At 45.9% G+C, this 19,932-nt stretch overlaps 1 protein-coding gene across 1 annotated transcript in view; it reads right to left on the minus strand.

Moving 5' to 3' along the window:
• Positions 1–560: 560 nt before the first annotated feature.
• The window catches only part of LOC144258274 (uncharacterized), a 32,182-nt gene continuing 12,810 nt past the window's right edge, over positions 561–19,932 (minus strand). Inside the window, 4 exon segments of the mRNA XM_077806716.1 lie at positions 561–2,401; positions 2,403–3,502; positions 3,871–3,984; positions 17,908–18,034. Of these exon segments, the coding sequence (XP_077662842.1) occupies positions 2,210–2,401; positions 2,403–3,502; positions 3,871–3,984; positions 17,908–18,034 (1,533 nt within the window). The 3' untranslated portion in view covers positions 561–2,209.

Raw genomic sequence — 19,932 nt, forward strand, 5'->3', positions numbered from 1 at the left:
CCTGCAAGGTGTGGATCTTTCACCCTTACCTTTAACTTCATTGTTGTCTATTCCTACTTATCCTGTCTACCACACCTCCCCCAAGGTCTCTGGGCAAATCAGGAGTGAACCACTCCTTTGATACAGACGTGTCACAATCCAGCTGAATTGAGGCAGACTTTGGGCCAATGTCACTTTGGAAAAGGCCCGCTTAACCCAGCAGTTTTCTCAAAGTAACAGTTGCTGTGAACCGCATGTAGTGTGTATGTGTGAACATCAAAGATACCACACATGAAAGAAACACAAGGCCAGTTCTGAGGGAGTTTCCAGAGCCAGTTCGGAGGGTTAAACATCTGTGCTCAAAAGGAAAAGGGGCCTCAGCACCTATTAAAATAACTGGTTGCAAAAAAACAAACCAAAAAAACAACCCGGAAAAGCTACCACCACACATCCATCACCATTTTAGATTTTGATATCTCCTGCCTAATGTGACATCTTTGCTTTGCAAGAAGGGACCTGGGGAACTCTCTGGCTGCTAATCCTCTAACTCAGTAAAAGGTTACACATCTTGCCACAAATAATTATCCTCTTAAAAGAAGATTTATTTTTAAATTTATCAAAATAAATTCCATTTTAAATAGAAATCATTACAGTCTATACTGGGTTTCTATTCTCATACATGCTATTTCTCTCACATATTCCCCCACTCTAATTCCTTTGGAGTGAGGTTTTAATTTCAGAATTAGCCACCATTTCCTATATAGTAGGAGGGTGCAGGGAGAGAACAAGAAGAAAACCTGAATCATAGAATATCAGGGTTAGAGGGGATCTCAGGTGGTCATCTAGTCCAACCCCCTGCTCAAAGCAGGACCAATCCCCAATTAAATCATCCCAGCCACGGCTTTGTCAAGTCTGAGCTTAAAAACCACAAAGGAAGGAGATTCCACCACCTCCCTAGGTAACGCATTCCAGTGCTTCACCACCCTCATAGTGAAAAAGTTTTTCCTAATATCCAACCTAAACCTCCCCCACTGCAACTTGAGACCATTGCTCCTTGTTCTGTCATCTGCTACCACTGAGAACAGTCTAGATCCATCCTCTTTGGAACCCCCTTTGAGGTAGTTGAAAGCAGCTATCAAATCCCCCCTCATTCTTCTCTTCCGCAGACTAAATAATCCCAGTTCCCTCAGCCTCTTCTCATAAGTCATGTGCTCCAGCCCCCTAATCATTTTTGTTGTCCTCCGCTGGACTCTTCCAACATTTCCACATCCTTCTTGTAGTGTGGGGCCCAAAACTGGACACAGTACTCCAGATGAGGCCCCACCAATGTCGAACAGAGGGGAATGATCATGTCCCTCCATCTGCTGGCAATGCCCTTAGTTATACACCCCAAAATGCCATTGGCCTTCTTGGCAACAAGGGCACATTTTTGACTCATATCCAGCTTCTGGTCCACTGTAACCCCTAGGTCCTTTTCTGCAGAACTGCTGCCTAGCCACTTGGTCCTGAGTCTGAAGCAGTGCAAGGGTCTCTTCTGTCCTAACTGCAGGACTCTGCACTTGTCCTTGTTGAAGCTCATCAGATTTCTTTTGGCCCAATCCTCTAATTTGTCTAGGTCCCTCTGTATCCTATCCCTACCCTCCAGTGTATCTACCACTCCCAGTTTAGTGTCATCTACGAACTTGCTGGGAGTGCAATCCACGCCATCCTCCAGATCATTAATGAAGATATTGAACAAACTGGCCCCAGGTTTTATCAGTATAATCGTGATGCTCAGGATTTGTTTAGACTAGGAAAAGCAATGGAGTTTAGGTCAGGTCAAGGGGAAAGCAAATGTCAACCACTGCACCTGGGCTGCATCTGCTCTACAACTATAATTGTCTTTTTACACCAAGATCACTCACTTGAGCAGTCAACGCCATGTACAGTCCTAGTGGATGTAAGGGACAGGTAGTTTTTGCCTCAGTGTAGCTTGTTGGGATCAAACCTCTCTCCCCCACCTGGAGCTGATGAACATTCCTGGCTGGAGGGACACACTCTCCTACGACTCAAAAGCAAAGGAGTTGATAGAAAAGATCACAGGACTGACCCCAAAAAAGGGTTAGCTGCAAAAGGCAGAAGCAGGCAACTCATCTGGGGGAACTGAGAGACCACGGTGAAGATGGTGCAAAGACCGCTATGTGGGAATTAGCAAATGCGATTTAAAAATAAAAAAAACCTTTGGCCAGTCCTAGTCAAGGCATTTATTACAGTTCCCTCTCATGTGGATTTTCTGATGTGTGACAAACTTTGAATTATAACTAAAGCTTTTCCCGCACTCAGAGCATGTGTAGGGCGTCTCTCCTGTGTGGATTCTCTGATGTGAGATGAAGGCTGAACTATGAATGAAGCGTTTCCCACACTCAGAGCATCCATAAGGCTTTCTCACCTGTGTGGATTCTCCTATGTTTGATAAGGTTTGAGCTCTGATTGAAGCTCTTCCCACACTCAGAGCATGTGTAGTGTTTCTCTCCTGTGTGGATTCTACAATGTGTGATAAGGTGTGAGTGCTGATTAAAGCTTTTCCCACACTCAGAGCACGTGTAGGGCGTCTCTCCTGTGTGGATTCGCTGATGTGTGATAAGGTGTGAGCTCCAGTTGAAGCGCTTCCCACACACAGAGCATCCATAAGGTTTCTCACCCGTGTGGATTCTCCTATGTGTGATCAGGTCAGAGCTCTGATTGAAGCTTTTCCCGCACTCAGAGCACACGTAGGGCATCTCTCCAGTGTGGATTCTCCTATGTTTGATAAGGTTTGAGCTCTGATTGAAGCTTTTCCCACACTCAGAGCATTTATAGTTTCTCTCTCCTGTGTGGATTCTACAATGTGTGATAAGGTGAGAGTGCTGATTAAAGCTTTTCCCACACTCAGAGCATGTGTAGGGCGTCTCTCCTGTGTGGATTCGCTGATGTGTGATAAGGTGTGAGCTCCGATTGAAGCGTTTCCCACACTCAGAGCATCCATAAGGTTTCTCACCCGTGTGGATTCTCTGATGTGTGATAAGGTCAGAGCTCTGATTGAAGCATTTCCCGCACTCAGAGCACACGTAGGGCGTCTCTCCAGTGTGGATTCTCCAATGTGTGATAAGGGCTAAGTGCTGATTGAAGCTTTTCCCGCACTCAGAGCATGTGTAGGGTCCCTCTCCTCTCTGGAATTTCTGATGTATGAAAAGGTCTGAGCTCCCACTGAAGCTTTTCCCACACTGATGGAATGAGTAGTGTGTCTCTTCAAAGTTGATTCTCTCGCATGTAATAAGGTCTGAGTGGCTCCTCAAGTTTTCCTTTGGCTTGTGCTGACTCTCACAAGCTTTTGCTTTTTCTGGGAGTGCACAACTCCCGGAATCATTCCCTTTGGATCTTCCTGATAATGTCCCACGTGGTTCTACTTGCTCAGCATCTTCCTGCTGGGGTTTCTCCTCCTCATTCTTAATCACCATCCCATCACCTGATGGGAGACAGAGAGAATCCAGACATAGGTCACTCCCTGTGCCAGAGAGAAAGGAAATCTCAGAGAGAGGAATGGAAAAAGGGAGGAACAAATGAAAATATGTGCAGGAGAGCTCAAAGCTATCAGGAACTGATTTTCCCCAAACCTTTCCCCAGAGGAGAGGGGAAGGAATCAGTTTTGCTCCAGATCTCACCAGAACACTCAGGGAAAAGCGAGATCAGGGAGGGACCTGCTGCCAGTTGTCAGTCAGGGTAGGTGGGAAGCCATGAGTGACATCTGCCTAATAATTCCACATCTGCAGGGAACAATCCTAAACTTGAAGAGCTCACAAGGTCTTTGAAGGGCATCCCAAATGTTTCCTGTATTCATGGACAGTTTCTGAATTGGTTTAACCAATTCCCTACCTGTGCAGGCAGCTCTTGAGAGCACTTCTTTGTCAGAGCCCTGGAGGTCTGGGACCCATAGCTCTTCCCCTCGTTCCAGCTGCGAGATCACATCAGGTTTGGAACCTGGAAACCCTGCTCAAGGCAAAGAAAACAAGGGAGGTCAGTAGAATTTGTGGGATACTTGTCACAAGGAATATTCCATGGTTTTAAGCCCAGCTCATTTTTAAGCAGTAACATCCCAAGGCCAGCTTTCTTAGCTCAAAGTGGCAGGAGAGTTGTTGTTATTATAAATCAAAGGACCAACTAACACTGGGTCCCCATTGTGCTAGGCAAAGTACATACACAGAATAGTAGATGGCCCATGCCCTGAAGAATTTACCATCTAAATAGACAAGACAGACATAGAATGGGGGAAAGGGTAGAACCCACTGTTAGAATGTACAGGTTTCAGAGTAGCAGCTGTGTTAGTCTGTATTTGCAAAAAGAAAAGGAGTGGCACCTTAGAGACTAACCAATTTATTTGAACATAAGCTTTCGTGAGCTATGGCTCACTTCATCGGATGCATAAAGTGGAAAATGCAATGAGGATGTTTTATACACACAGACCATGAAAAAATGGGTGTTTATAACTTCAAAAGGTTTTCTCTCCCCCCACCCCACTCTCCTCCTGGTAATAGCTTATCTAAAGTGATCACTCTCCTTACAATGTGTATGATAATCAAGGTGGGCCATTTCCACCTACATGCCTCCAGCTTTCACCCAGACCACACCACACGGTCCATTGTCTACAGCCAAGCTCTATGATACAACCGCATTTGCTCCAACCCATCAGACAGAGACAAACACCTACAAGATCTTTATCAAGCAGTCTTACAACTACAATACCCACCTGCGGAAGTGAAGAAACAGACTGACAGAGCCAGAAGAGTACCCAGAAGTCACCTACTACAGGACAGGCCTAACAAAGAAAATAACAGAACGCCACTAGCCATCACCTTCAGCCCCCAACTAAAACCTCTCCAACGCATTATCAAGGATCTACAACCTATCCTGAAGGACGACCCATCACTCTCACAAATCTTGGGAGACACGCCAGTCCTTGCCTACAGACAGCCCCCCAACCTGAAGCAAATACTCACCAGCAACTACATACCACACAACAGAACCACTAACCCAGGAACCTATCCTTGCAACGAAGCCCGTTGCCAACTGTGCCCACATATCTATTCAGGGGACACCATCACAGGGCCTAATAACATCTATCAGAGGCTCGTTCACCTGCACATCTACCAATGTGATATATGCCATCATGTGCCAGCAATGCCCCTCTGCCATGTACATTGGGCAAACTGGACAGTCTCTACGTAAAAGAATAAATGGACACAAATCAGATGTCAAGAATTATAACATTCATAAACCAGTCGGAGAACACTTCAAACTCTCTGGCCACGCGATTACAGACATGAAAGTTGCGATATTACAACAGAAAAACTTCAGAACCAGAGTCTAGCGAGAGACTGCTGAATTGGAATTCATTTGCAAATTGGATACAATTAACTTAGGCTTGAATAGAGACTGGGAGTCATTATGCAAGGTAACCTATTTCCCCTTGCTTTTCCCTACTCCCCCCCCCCCCCCACGGTTCCTCAGACATTCTTGTTAAACACTGATTTGTGCTGGAAATGGCCCACCTTGATTACCATACGCATTGTAAGGAGAGTGATCACTTTAGATAAGCTATTACCAGTAGGGGCGGGGGGGGGGGAGAGAAAACCTTTTGAAGTGATAAACACCCATTTTTTCATGGTTTGTGTGTATAAAAACGTCTTTTGCACTTTCCACAGTATGCATCCGATGAAGTGAGCTGTATCTCACGAAAGCTTAGGCTCAAATAAATTGGTTAGTCTCTAAGGTGCCACAAGTACTCCTTTCTTTTTGTTAGAATGTAGATATTCAGGCCTGCCTGTAAAGCCTATACTTTAAGAAGTTAGGTGTATTTTTATCACTTAGCTAGTTATAAGGGTATAAAAACAAACAAAATCACAGTCCGCCTGTGTATGGGCCTTCTCTCACTAGCACAGTCTGACACCTTGTTCTTAGGCTAAGGCCTTTGGCTAAGCAGCAGGGGCAGCCATAAGGTGGGACGCGTACGGTAACATCGTCATATCCCAAAGCAGTTGCACTGAAATAACGTGGTATTGGGCTGCTAGGAAGATGATCCTGTCCTGATAGTGCCCATCACCACCAGATAAAGAAACAGATCTTAAGATGGTTAAAGAAAACGTAGTTTGATAGCCTCCTGTCTGGCAAGAAATCGCTTCTCAATGGTTCACAGAATCATAGAATACCAGGGTTGGAAGGGACCTCAGGAGGTCATCTAGTCCAACCCCCTGCTCAAAGCAGGACCAATCCCCAACTAAATCATCCCAGCCAGGGCTTTGTCAAGCCTGACCTTAAAAAGATCTAAGGAAGGAGATTCCACCACCTCCCTAGGTAACGCATTCCAGTCTTTCACCACGCTCCTCGTGAAAAAGTTTTTCCTAATATCCAATCTAAACCTCCTCCACTGCAACTGGAGACCATTACTCCTTGTACTGTCATCAGCTACCACTAAGAACAGTCTAGATCCATCCTCTTTGGAACCCCCTTTCAGGTAGTTGAAAGCAGCTATCAACCCCCCCTCATTCTTCTCTTCCGCAGACTAAACAATCCCAGTTCCCCTAGCCTCTCCTCATAAGTCGTGTGTTCTAGTCCCCTAATCATTTTTGTTGCCCTCCGCTGGACTCTCTCCAGTTTTTCCACATTCTTCTTGTAGTGTGGGGCCCAAAACTGGACACAGTACTCCAGATGAGGCCTCACCAATGTCGAATAGAGGGGAACAATCACGTCCCTCGATCTGCTGGCAATGCCTGTAGTTATACAGCCCAAAATGCCATTGGCCTTCTTGGCAACAAGGGCACACTGTTGACTCATATCCAGCTTCTCATCCACTGTAACCCCTAGGTCCTTTTCTGCAGAACTGCTGCCGAGCCATTCGGTCCCTAGTCTGTAGCAGCGAAAGGGTTTCTTCCGTCCTAAGTGCAGGACTCTGCACTTGTCCTTGTTGAAGCTCATCAGATTTCTTTTGGCCCAATTCTCCAATTTGTCTAGGGCCCTCTGTATCCTATCCCTACCCTCTAGCGTATCTTCCACTCCTCCCAGTTTAGTGTCATCTGCAAATTTGCTGAGAGTGCAATCCACACCATCCTCCAGATCATTTATGAAGATACTGAACAAAACCGGCCCCAGGACCAACCCTTGGGGCCTTCCACTTGATACCGGCTGCCAAACAGACATGGAGCCATTGATCGCTACCTGTTGAGCCCGACAATCTAGCCAACTTTCTATCCACCTTATAGTCCATTCATCCAGCCCGCCCATACTTCTTGTATGGATTGTGCTGGTGAAACCCGCATTTCTGTATTGTTTTATCTTTACGGCCCCCACTTTTTTATTTTTAATTTGTCTGGTTCTCTAATTGTTTCTGTCTGCTGTATAATTAATTTTGCTAGGTGTCAGTTAATTAGGGTAGTGGGATATAATTGGTTAGAGAATTATGTTACCATATGTTAGGATTGGTTAGTTAAATTTCAATAAAATGGATTGGTTAAGGTATAGCTGAGAATATTATTATATAAACTGGGGTCAAACAGGAAGTGGAGGGGAAACTGGAATGATGTTTGCTAAGGATGGGGGGGGAACGGGAATGGGGAACAGGGACACAGGCAAGGGGGACACAGAGCTAGGAAGGAGGATGTGGGGTAAATGATCTGCGGTGTCACAGCTGGAAAGGGAACATCAGGGAACAGACTATATTGGAGTATAGAGAGAAGCCCGACTGGTGTGAAGAGCTTCGGAATATGCTTGCTTGGAAATGAACCCCAATAAACATCGCATTGTCTGCGCTTCAGATTTCTGGTCTTTTGCTGTTTCCTGTCTGTGTGACAAGAACCAGGAAAGAGAGAGAGTGAAGGGAAATCCCTCTAACAAAATTGACATGACGTGATAACCAAGAGGTAAGCTTTTAAGGAAGGTTTTAGTACACTTTGGAAACGATCAGGGATTCCCATGAGGACTGATGAGGGGGCGATGGTAAATACGCATTTAGATCCTTTGCTTGTTTTATATCTTTTCCCACACTATCATGGATCCATAGGATCTGTGCAATGCCCTGGATTTTAAACAATCCTTGGGAGGTGCCCCTTGAGTGCGCTAGACCCCCAAGGGGGTCCCACTCTTCCACAAGGATAGGCCATATAGCTTCAACACATGAGACTGAGCATCTGGCTTCAAGACTCCTATTCCAACCTGTGAGCTCTGCCAGCAGGTCCAACTGAATTACACTCCTCTTCAGAGACCGTTCCTCATTCATACTTCAATGCACCTCAGCAAGTTTTTGCTGTGACACTGGGCAGACTGTTAAACGTAGCAGGGTTTATTAGTCAACTGAAACACAGCATTGGAAATTGTCCTTAGATGAGGACAGAGAAGCAAAGATGACAATATAGTCCAGACTGGCCAAGGCCCTTGTGCCATGCTGCTGTTGAAAACAGTTTGGTTTCCTTTCAATGTGCCTGTCCATTTGTCTTTGCTGCGGTAGAGCTCCCTGCATCTGCGAGCCCAGTTCTTCCTGCTCCCCAAAACACAACGAGTCCATGTATGCTTCACTCAGCCAAGCAGAGATCCTCCCGTGGACAGGTGACAATTATTCCCTTGCCTCTGTCGGGTATTCCACTGATGTAGGTTGGTCCCAGCCCATCCTTAATGAGCCATTCATATCACCCCATGACAGCTACGTGACAAAACACCTCATGTCTCCTGCTCTGTCTAATCATAGCAATACCAATCACAGAGGGAAACTGAGGTGTGTATTGGCATCATACAAGTATTACCAAAATTCCCACCTCTATCACACACACACTGCTCACAGCCCTTGGAGAGAAACCAAAGCACAGGAACAGGATGTTAGTCCAGTGAACACAGTGGAGGATAAGTTGCAATCCTCAAACCCTGGTCAAAAAGGAGAGGCATGTGGGTCCCTACCCACAGAGAGGGGCTGGCTAGAGTCCTGATACCGGAGAGGGCATTCCTTGAGCAGAGCATGGAGGCAGGTCAAAGGCTTAGCTACCCCAGAACTGTGACATCGCAAAAGAACATTTTGGGGAATTAGGAAATCTAGTGACTCAGTTTAATGGGAGGGAGATGTGTAATGTAGAAAAGGCTAGAGAATTAAACACTAAAATTCAGGAGCAACAGCCTCTAATTCTTCTGGAAAAGGAGAATGTAAGAAACAAGAACTGGGCCACACAACCTCAGGAGGGAGAGGCTCAGGGATCCAAGGAGCCTGGAGGGAAGACAGCTTGTGGCTACTGCAGATGGGGAGAGGAGGACAAGGCTCTCCCCAAATTCACTTCTGTTGATCCCGACCTGATTTTATGATCTATGACCCAGTCTAAGGTCTTGTGGGTAATTTAATACCTTTTATACCTCGCTAGAGGTAAAATGTCTTTATCAGAATATTGCTTATTAGCTTGGAACATGCATGGAGGAGCAAGGAGGTGAACATAAATAAATGGGTTATTAAGCTTACTACAGTTAAGGGCCCGTTATATTAGGTTGAGGCTTTGTGGAAGTAGTTATATTAAAGTATGGGATTTACCTGAATAGGCCTAAGGAGAGAATCCCAGGTCAGATACTTTGCACCCTCATTTTGAGAGACTAACGAGTAACCACAAACAAGTGCAATACACCACAGGATTCTGAAAGAAGGAAGTTTGGCACGGGCTTTATCAATTAGATTGCTATGCAGTATCTCAGCAGTAGGACCACATTCATATATTGGAATTATTAATAAATAAGTGATTTAAATCACGAGTATTAATGCTCGATACTTAATGATGGACTTCCCAAAGGCCACATATGGGTTGGGGCAGCTATGGACATTATTGTAACCACAGTAAAGGAGTAGATATGGTATATAGCTGTACTATTACCACTAGGAAGCGGATAAAATACCTCTCCTAGTAACCATTTTTTCATTTTGTCAGGTCCCAAAGACAGTGTAAACTGAATCAGGACCTCCCTTCTGATGGGCTCCCTTGCCCATCCATCTTTGTTTCCAATGGTGTCCATAACTTGCAAGTATGCAGAGTGCAAGATCTTCTTTACTATACTTATCTTAGTCTAACTGTTATGTGCATTGATCCTTGACCATAATTTCAATTATAGCTGTCTGTATTAAATCAAGTTGTGTGTCTTTCACCAAATTTCAACTTCTCAATTAACTTTGAGTAGCCAGGTACAGGGGCAAGTTGTACCCCAATACGTAATCTTATAGGTGTAAAAATTGTTCAGGCTACACTAGCACCCTGAGACATCATCAATGTGTCCATTTGTGCTGGGTAGTGGCCCTGCTACGGGAGGGAGGAATGCAGCAAGGACTCAGGATCGATGGCCAGGGTCGCCGTGCATAGAGATGGGGAGGTTATATGGGGAGGGTGGTAATGAGTGAGAGAGGGAGGTCAAGGGCTGCATTAAGGAGGTTGTCTAAGGGCTGCATTAAGGAGGCTGTGTTGGTGAGTATCTGAGTGTTTGTTGTGGGGACAGTTTGGCAGTTTGACCATGTGCTTGAGTGGTGGTTTGAAAAGTGTGAATAGGGAGTGCTTTGTTCCAGGTGAGCCTTGAGTGGGCCTGACTGTATAAAAGCCAGTCAGCAGCAAACAGCTGAGCAGCTAACAGAGGGAGTTTGCCTGGGAGTTCGCCTGGGGAGAGCCCACTGAGGCTTACATCTCGCCGGCTTCTCTGAGTAGTTACTACAACTCCTGAGTGAACTCGTAGAAGAAAGAGAATATGGATGGGGGGCGTTCAGCTGTTGTGACCTGCACTGGATGTGCCATGTTTGTCTTTCTTCCACAGGACAGAAGCGACTTTATCTGTACAAAGTGCAAGCTGGTCTCCATTTCAAGGTCTGGAACAACAGGTATCGACCCTGCGTTGCATAAGAGAAACTGAAGATTTCCTGGACAGACGTCAGGATATGCTTCTACGGACACAATGTTCTGAAGATTCAGAGCAGGCTGTGCAGCGGGGACAGGAGGACAGTGAAGAAATTTGGCAGCATGTGACCTCCAGAAGAAGAAAGGGGAGCATCCATGTACCAGCAACGCAGATACAGGTAAGTAACCGTTTTCATGTTCTCTCCACAGGTACTAATGCGGAGAGTGGACTAGATGATACATCTGAGGGAAGGGCACAGAAGGAGACTCTGCCGATTGGAAGGCATAAGATGCACTGTCCTAGGGTTGGGGGTTCCACAACCACCGCTCCCAAGAGAAGGAGACGGGTAGTGGTGGTCGGGGACTCTCTCCTCAGGGGGACTGAGTCAGCTCCCAGACTACTGCACTGGGCAGCACAGCATGGGGAGGAAGTGGCCAGCTCTCTCTGAAGGAAGAAGTGGTTCAGGATTATTTAGAAAAACTGGACGTGCACAAGTCCATGGGGCCGGATGCGTTGCATCCAAGAGTGCTAAAGCAGTTGGCGGATGTGATTGCGGAGCCATTGTCCACTATCTTTGAAAACTCATGGCGATCGGGGGAAGACCTGGAAGACTGGAAAAAGGCTAATGTAGTGCCCATCTTTAAAAAAGGGAAGAAGGAGGATCCTGGGAACTACAGCCCGGTCAGCCTCACCTCAGTCCCCGGAAAAATCATGGAGCATGTCCTCAGGGAATCAATTCAGAAGTACTTAGACGAGAGGAAAGTGATCAGGAACAGTCAGCATGGATTCACCAAGGGAAAGTCATGCCTGACTAATCTAATTGCCTTCTATGATGAGATAACTGGTTCTGTGGATGAAGGAAAAGCAGTGGACGTCTTATTCCTCGACTTTAGCAAAGCTTTTGACACAGTCTCCCACAGTATTCTTGTCAGCAAGTTAAAGAAGTATGGGCTGGATGAATGCACTACAAGGTGGGTATAAAGCTGGCTAGATTGTCGGGCTCAACGGGTAGTGATCAATGGATCCATGTCTAGTTGGCATACGGTATCTAGCGGAGTGCCCCAAGGGTCGGTCCTGAGGCCGGTTTTGTAAAATATCTTCATTAATGATCTGGAGGATGATGTGGATTGCACCCTCAGCAAGTTTGCGGATGACACTAAACTGGGAGGAGTGGTAGATACGCTGGAGGGTAGGGATAGGATACAGAGGGACCTAGACAAATTGGAGGATTGGGACAAAAGAAATCTGATGAGGTTCAACAAGAACAAGTCCTGCACTTAGGACGGAAGAATCCAATGCACCACTACAGACTAGGGACCAAATGGCTAGGCAACAGTTTTGCAGAAAAGGACCTAGGGGTTACAGTGGACGAGAAGCTGGATATGAGTCAACAGTGTGCCCTTGTTGCCAAGAAGTCCAATGGCATTTTGGGGTGTATAAGTAGGGGCATTGCCAGCAGATCAAGGGACGTGATCGTTCCCTTCTATTCGACATTGGTGAGGCCTCATCTGGAGTACTGTGTCCAGTTTTGGGCCCCACACTACAAGAAGGATGTGGAAAAATTGGAGAGAGTCCAGCAAAGGGCAACAAAAATGATTAGGGGTCTGGAACACATGACTTATGAGGAGAGGCTGAGGGAACTGGGATTGTTTTATCTACGGAAGAGAAGAATGAGGGGGGATTTGATAGCTGCTTTTAACTACCTGAAAGGTGGATCCGAAGAGGATGGATCTAGACTATTCTCAGTGATAGCAGATGACAGGACAAGGAGTAATGGTCTCAAGTTGCAGTGGGGGAGATTTAGGTTGGATATTAGGAAAAACTTTTTCACTAAGGGGGTGGTGAAAGACTGGAATGCGTTAGCTAGGGAGGTGGTGGAATCTCCTTCCTTAGAAGTTTTTAAGGTCAGGCTTGACAAAGCCCTGGCTGGGATGATTTAGTTGGGATTGGTCCTGCTCTGGGCAGGGGGTTGGACTAGATGACCTCCGGAGGTCCCTTCCAACTCTGATATTCTATGATTCTATGATCTATCTGCCGCCCCGACCGGGAAAACCGAGAAGTCTGCTGCTTGCCAGGAGCTAGGATTCATGATCGGACGGAGAGACTGCCGAGACTCATGAAGCCCTCGGATTGCTACCCATTCCTGCTTCTCCACGTGGGCACCAATGATACTGCCAGGAATGGCCTTGAGCGGATCGCTGCGGACTACGTGGCTCTGGGAAGAAGGATAAAGGAGTTTGAGGTGCAAGTGGTCTTCTCGTCCATCCTCCCCATGGAAGGAAAAGGCCTGGATAGAGATCGTCGAATTGTGGAAGTCAACGAACGTCTACGCAGGTGGTGTCAGAGAAGGCTTTGGATTCTTTGACCATGGGATGGTGTTCCAAGAAGGAGGAGTGCTAGGCAGAGATGGGCTCCACCTAATGAAAAGAGGGAAGAGCATCTTTGCAAGCAGGCTGGCTAACCTAGTGAGGAGGGCTTTAAACTAGGTTCACCGGGGGAAAGAGACCAAAGCCCTGAGGTAAGAGGGGAAATGGGATACCGGGAGGAAGCACGAGCAGGAGCGCACGAGAGGGCAGGGGTCCTGCCTCATACTGAGAAAGAGGGACAATCAGTGAGTTATCTCAAGTGCCTATACAGAAATGCACGAAGCCTGGGAAACAAGCAGGGAGAACGGGAGGTCCTGGCAAAGCAAGGAATTATGATGTGATTGGAATAACAGAGACTTGGTGGGATAACTCACATCACTGGAGTACTGTCATGGATGGATATAAACTGTTCAGGAAGGAGAGGCAGGGCAGAAAAGGTGGTGGAATTGCACTGTATGTAAGGGAGCAGTATGACTGCTCAGAGCTCCTGTATGAAACTGCAGAAAAATCTGAGTGTCTCTGGATTAAGTTTAGAAGTGTGAGCAACAAGGGTGATGTCATGGTGGGAGTCTGCTATAGACCACCGGACCAGGGGGATGAGGTGGAAGAGGCTTTCTTTTGGCAACTCACTGAAGTTACTAGATCGCAGGCCCTGGTTCTCATGCGAGACTTCAATCACCCTGATATCTGCTGGGAGAGCAATACAGCAGTGCACAGACAATCCAGGAAGTTTTTGGAAAGTGTAGGGGACAATTTCCTAATGCAAGTGCTGGAGGAACCAACTAAGGGCAGAGCTCTTCATGACCTGCTGCTCACAAACCGGGAAGAATTAGTAGGGGAAGCTAAAATGGATTGGAACCTGGGAGGCAGTGATCATGAGATGGTCGAGCTCTGGGTCCTGACACAGGGAAGAAAGGAGAGCAGCAGAATACGGACCCTGGACTTAAGAAAAGCAGACTTTGACTCCCTCAGGGAACTGATGGGCAGGATCCCCTGGGAGAACAACATGAGGGGGAGAGGAGTCCAGGAGACCTGGCTGTATTTTAAAGAATCCTTATTGAGGTTACAGGGACAAACCATACCGATGTGTAGAAAGAATAGTAAAATATGGCAGGCGACCAGCTTGGCTTAACAGTGAAATCCTTGCTGATCTTAAACACAAAAAAGAAGCTTACAAGAAGTGGAAGATTGGACAAATGACCAGGGAAGGGTATAAAAATATTGCTCGGGGATGCAGGAGTGAAATCAGGAAGGCCAAATCACACCTGGACTTGCAGCTAGCAAGAGATGTTAAGAGTAACAAGAAGGGTTTCTTCAGGTATGTTAGCAACAAGAAGAAAGTCATAGAACCATAGAATATCAGGGTTGGAAGGTACCCCTGAAGGTCATCTAGTCCAACCCCCTGCTCGAAGCAGGACCAATTCCCAGTTAAATCATCCCAGCCAGGGCTTTGTCAAGCCTGACCTTAAAAACCTCTAAGGAAGGAGATTCTACCACCTCCCTAGGTGATGCATTCCAGTGTTTCACTACCCTCTTAGTAAAAAAGTTTTTCCTAATATCCAATCTAAACCTCCCCCACTGCAACTTGAGACCATTACTCCTCGTTCTGTCATCTGCTACCACTGAGAACAGTCTAGAGCCATCCTCTTTGGAACCCCCTTTCAGGTAGTTGAAAGCAGCTATCAAATCCCCCCTCATTCTTCTCTTCTGCAGGCTAAACAATCCCAGCTCCCTCAGCCTCTCCTCATAAGTCATGTGTTCTAGACCCCTAATCATTTTTGTTGCCCTTCGCTGGACTCTCTCCAATTTCTCCACATCCTTCTTGTAGTGTGGGGCCCAAAACTGGACACAGTACTCCAGATGAGGCCTCACCAATGTCGAATAGAGGGGAACGATCACGTCCCTCGATCTGCTCGCTATGCCCCTACTTATACATCCCAAAATGCCATTGGCCTTCTTGGCAACAAGGGCACACTGCTGACTCAGTCAAGGAGAGCGTGGGCCCTTACTGAATGAGGCAGGAAACCTAGTGACAGAGGATGTGGAAAAAGCTAATGTACTCAATGCTTTTTTTGCCTCTGTCTTCACTAACAAGGTCAGCTCCCAGACTACTGCACTGGGCAGCACAGCATGGGGAGGAGGTGACCAGCCCTCTGTGGAGAAAGAAGTGGTTCAGGAGTATTTAGAAAAGCTGGATGAGCACAAGTCCATGGGGCTGGATGCGTTGCATCCGAGAGTGCTAAAGGAGTTGGCGGATGAGACTGCAGAGCGATTGGCCATTATGTTTGATAACTCATACAAAAGGGAAGGAGGAGGATCCTGGGAACTACAGGCCAGTCAGCCTCACCTCAGTCCCTGGAAAAATCATGGAGCAGGTCCTCAGGGAATCCATTCTGAAGCACTTAGATGAGAGGAAAGTGATCAAGAACAGTCAGCATGGATTCATCAAAGGCAAGTCATGCCTGACTAATCTAATTGCCTTCTATGACGAGATAACTGGCTCTGTGGATGAGGGGAAAGCAGTGGATGTATTGTTCCTTGACTTTAGCAAAGCTTTTGATACGGTCTCACACAGTATTCTTGCTAGCAAGTTAAAGAAGCATGGGCTGGATGAATGCACTGTAAGGTGGATAGAAAGTTGGCTAGATTGTCGGGCTCAACGGGTAGTGATCAATGGCTCCATGTCTAGTTGGCAGCCGGTATCAAGTGGAGTGCTCCAAGGGTCAGTCCTGGGGCCGGTTTTGTTCAATATCTTCATAAATGATTTGGAGGATAGTGTGGATTGCACCCTCAGCAAGTTTGCAGATGACACTAAACTGGGAGGAGAGGTAGATACGCTGGAGGGTAGGGATAGGATACAGAGGGACCTAGACAAATTGGAGGATTGGGACAAAAGAAATCTGATGAGGTTCATCAAGGACGAGTGCAGAGTCCTGCACTTAGGACGGAAGAATCCAATGCATTGCTACAGACTAGGGACCGAATGGCTCTGCAGAAAAGGACCTAGGGGTTACAGTGGACGAGAAGCTGGATATGAGTCAACAGTGTGCCCTTGTTGCCAAGAAGGCCAATGGCATTTTGATATGCATAAGTGGGGGCATTGCCAGCCGATCGAGGGACGTGATCTTTCCCCTCTATTCGACGTTGGTGAGGCCTCATCTGGAGTACTGTGTCCAGTTTTGGGCCCCACACTACAAGAAGGATGTGGAAAAATTGGAGAGAGTCCAGCAGAGGTCAACAAAAATGATTAGGGGACTGGAACACATGACTTATGAGGAGAGGCTGAGGGAACTGGGATTGTTTAGTCTGCGAAAAAGACGAATGAGGGGGAATTTGATAGCTGCTTTCAACTACCTGAAAGGGGGTTCCAAAGAGGATGGATCTAGACTGTTCTCAGTGGCAGCTGAGGACAGAACAAAGAGCAATGGTCTCAAGTTCCAGTGTGGGAAGTTTAGGTTGGATATTAGGAAAAACTTTTTCACTAGGAGGGTGGTGAAACACTGGAATGTGTTAGCTAGGGAGGTGGTGGAATCTCCTTCCTTAGATATTTTTAAGGTTAGGCTTGACAAAGCCCTGGCTGGGATGATTTAGTTGGGGATTGGTCCTGCTTTGAGCAGGGGGTTGGACTAGATGACCTCCTGAGGTCCCTTCCAACCCTGATATTCTATGATTCTAAGAGTTAAAATAATAATATTTGGGGAAAATATGTATAATGAAGTGAAACTGAACGGAAATAAAACTGGAGTGCAGGCTCTAAAGCAACAAGGCCTGGGTAGGGATTCGAGGCTAAACGTCTGGGATCCCCCAGAGATTTAGATCCACAAACCTCTTCTCCCTCCCACCGACCCACCCAGCCTACTTCCTGGGTGCCTTCCTCCACACTCCCCTCCCCTTCTTCCCATTACTCTCAGCTGGCACCACCTCCCAGCACCTTTGGAGCTTCTTGTGTTCCCTCCTCGTCTCTCACTGCCTCATCCCTCCCTGCTACTTCTTAGATCTAATCCTGCACACACCCTCCCCATTTCCTGGCACCCCAGAATTATCTACTCCCTCTATTCTACGACTCTGTTCTCCCTTCACCCATGGGCTCCTGAATGGCAACATTATATATTCTCCTATCAAAAAAGGAGCTCATCTGACTGTCACAGAAGCCATACATGAGTCATACACCTATTTATTCAATTTAGAATTCTACAGGTGGCATATTTTCCTCTTAAAATGAGGAAAAGGCATGAAAGCTCTTGTTATTAATGTACCCAATAAGGTTACATTTAATACAATTTTAAAATGACTGACTGCACCAAAAAGGCACATGTCCAAAAATTATTCTAGTGGATGGGAGATAAAGCAAAAAAAGGGGGGCAAGGAAACTTGTTAAAATTTGTATGACGAATAAAAGTATAAAGTTATTACTACTCAGGTTCTTTAGAGACCCCACAGCTTCTACTAACAGAGGGGGGGAGGGATAGCTCAGTGGTTTGAGCATTGGCCTGCTAAACCCAGGGTTATGAGTTCAGTCCTTGAGGGGGCCATTTAGGGATCCGGGGCAAAAATTGGGGTTGGTCCTTCTTTGAGCAGGGGGTAGGACTAGATGACCTCCTGAGGTCCCTTCCAACCCTGATATTCTATGATTCTAAGGGACAGGACTCCGTACCCAGCAAGACCACCGTCTCGTAGTTCTTCTGCATGACATCCCTGTAGAGGGCTCTCTGAGCGGGGTCCAGCAGAGCCCACTCTTCTCTGGTGAAATACACAGCCACCTCCTCAAAAGACACTGGCCCCTGAAAGAGCAAGAGTCCAACACTCAGTGCCTGCTGCCACACTCACAGCCCCACTATTCACGGAACAGCAGCACCAGGTAAATGGAAGCTCCAGGACGCACATGTTAACAGAGTCCCACCCCACCTTGCTTAGAGCAACCAGAAGGCACCAGAGGGTAGAAAGAGAGAAACTCTGAGTCCCCCAGCTGACAGACGGAGGTAGGATCTTCACAGTTATCACATACCAATTTTCCACAATTCTGGCTAGTAGGTAAGGGAAGCTATCAGAAATCAATGACTAATCAATGAAAATAAAAAGGAAGTTTTTTAAAAGCACATTAAGTACAAAATTAATCCTAACAATGGTAGTGGTAAATTACTAGACGGAAATGGCAGAAGTATCAAAAATAATGCAAAAGAAGTAAAAGTGTTCAATAAATATATCTATTATGGATTTGGAGAAAAAGAGATGATGTACTCATTTCATAAGATATTGACGATGACACTCTTTCCTTTCCAACGAGAACATTAAACAGCAGCTATTAAAGTTAGACATGTTTAAATCAGCATGTCCATTTAACTTCTATCCAAGAGTTTTAAAAGACCTGGTAGAGGAGCCTGATGGACTCTTAATGTCGATTTTAATTAGGACTTGGAACACTGGCAAAATTCCAGAAGACTGGAATAAAGCTAATGCTGTGCCAATATTTAATAAGCGTAAAAGAGATGACCCAGCTAATTACAAGAGTGTCAGTCTGACATCAATACTAGGCAAGAGAATGGAGCAGCTGATACTGGATTTCATTAATAAAGTAGTAAAGGAGGGTAACATAATTAGTACCCATTAACAAAGGTTTAGAGAAAATAGATCCTACTAAACTAACTGGATATCCCTATTGGATGAGATCAAAAGTTTGGTTGCAACTAAATTGTTGATGTAATATACCTAGACTTCTGTAAGGTGTATGACTTGGTTCAGCACAATATTTTGACTAAAAAACTAGAAAGATACAAAATAAACATGGCATACATTAAATAGATTAAAAATGCTGATTGTAAATGGGGAACCACGGTCGAGTGGATTTATTTCTAGCGGGTTCCTGCAAAGATTGGTTCTTGACCCTGTGCTATTTAACATTCTTATCAATGACCTAGAAGAGAATATAAAATCATCACTGATAAAGTTTGCAGTTGCCACAAAGATTAAGGGTGGTGGTAACTAATGAAGTGTCAGTAGATTCAGGCTCCATCACTGGCAGTCTGGGAAGTTTTCCCAGCCCTGGCTGGAGGGTTATTTCCTGTTCCACAAAGAGGGGCAGTTCCATTCCCAACTCCAGTGCCTTGAAATTAGGCCCTATCTGACATTACATCCCATATTCAGCATAGTGGTATGATTATAATATGATTAGGACATAATTATGATGCATTTTGTGCAAGATGAGTCATGTATGATGTCATTGAAAAGTTATGATTTGCTGAATATGATTATCCTATTTGTATGCATGGATCACGTTTGTATCTGAAGTTATGGATATTGACTATGTAGCTGTATTTCAAATGTGCTTACTCTGGGTAACACCCACAACTAGCCTTTCAGGTACAACAATGAAGAAGCCAGACAGTGCTGATGGCTCATCAGCAAAGACAATGGACCGTGGAAGAGTTTAGCCTTCCTGTGAATGTTTCAGCCAGCCTATAAGTCATGGCTACTATGACTCGGCAGGGCATGTGTACAGACCACATGACACTGAACTCCATTTTGGTACCTGTATTTTTCCACAAACTGGACTCAGTTTGGAATAAAGGGCTCCCGCCATATAGAAAAGCTATATAAGGTGGAGTGTGACATCATCTCTTGGCCTCATTCCCCACACTAGAGAACTCCTAGAAACACCGGAGGAACAAAGACTGAACTGGGG

This window comes from Eretmochelys imbricata, chromosome 28, assembly GCF_965152235.1.
Source record: "Eretmochelys imbricata isolate rEreImb1 chromosome 28, rEreImb1.hap1, whole genome shotgun sequence".
In the NCBI taxonomy this organism is placed as follows: Eukaryota; Metazoa; Chordata; order Testudines; family Cheloniidae; genus Eretmochelys; species Eretmochelys imbricata.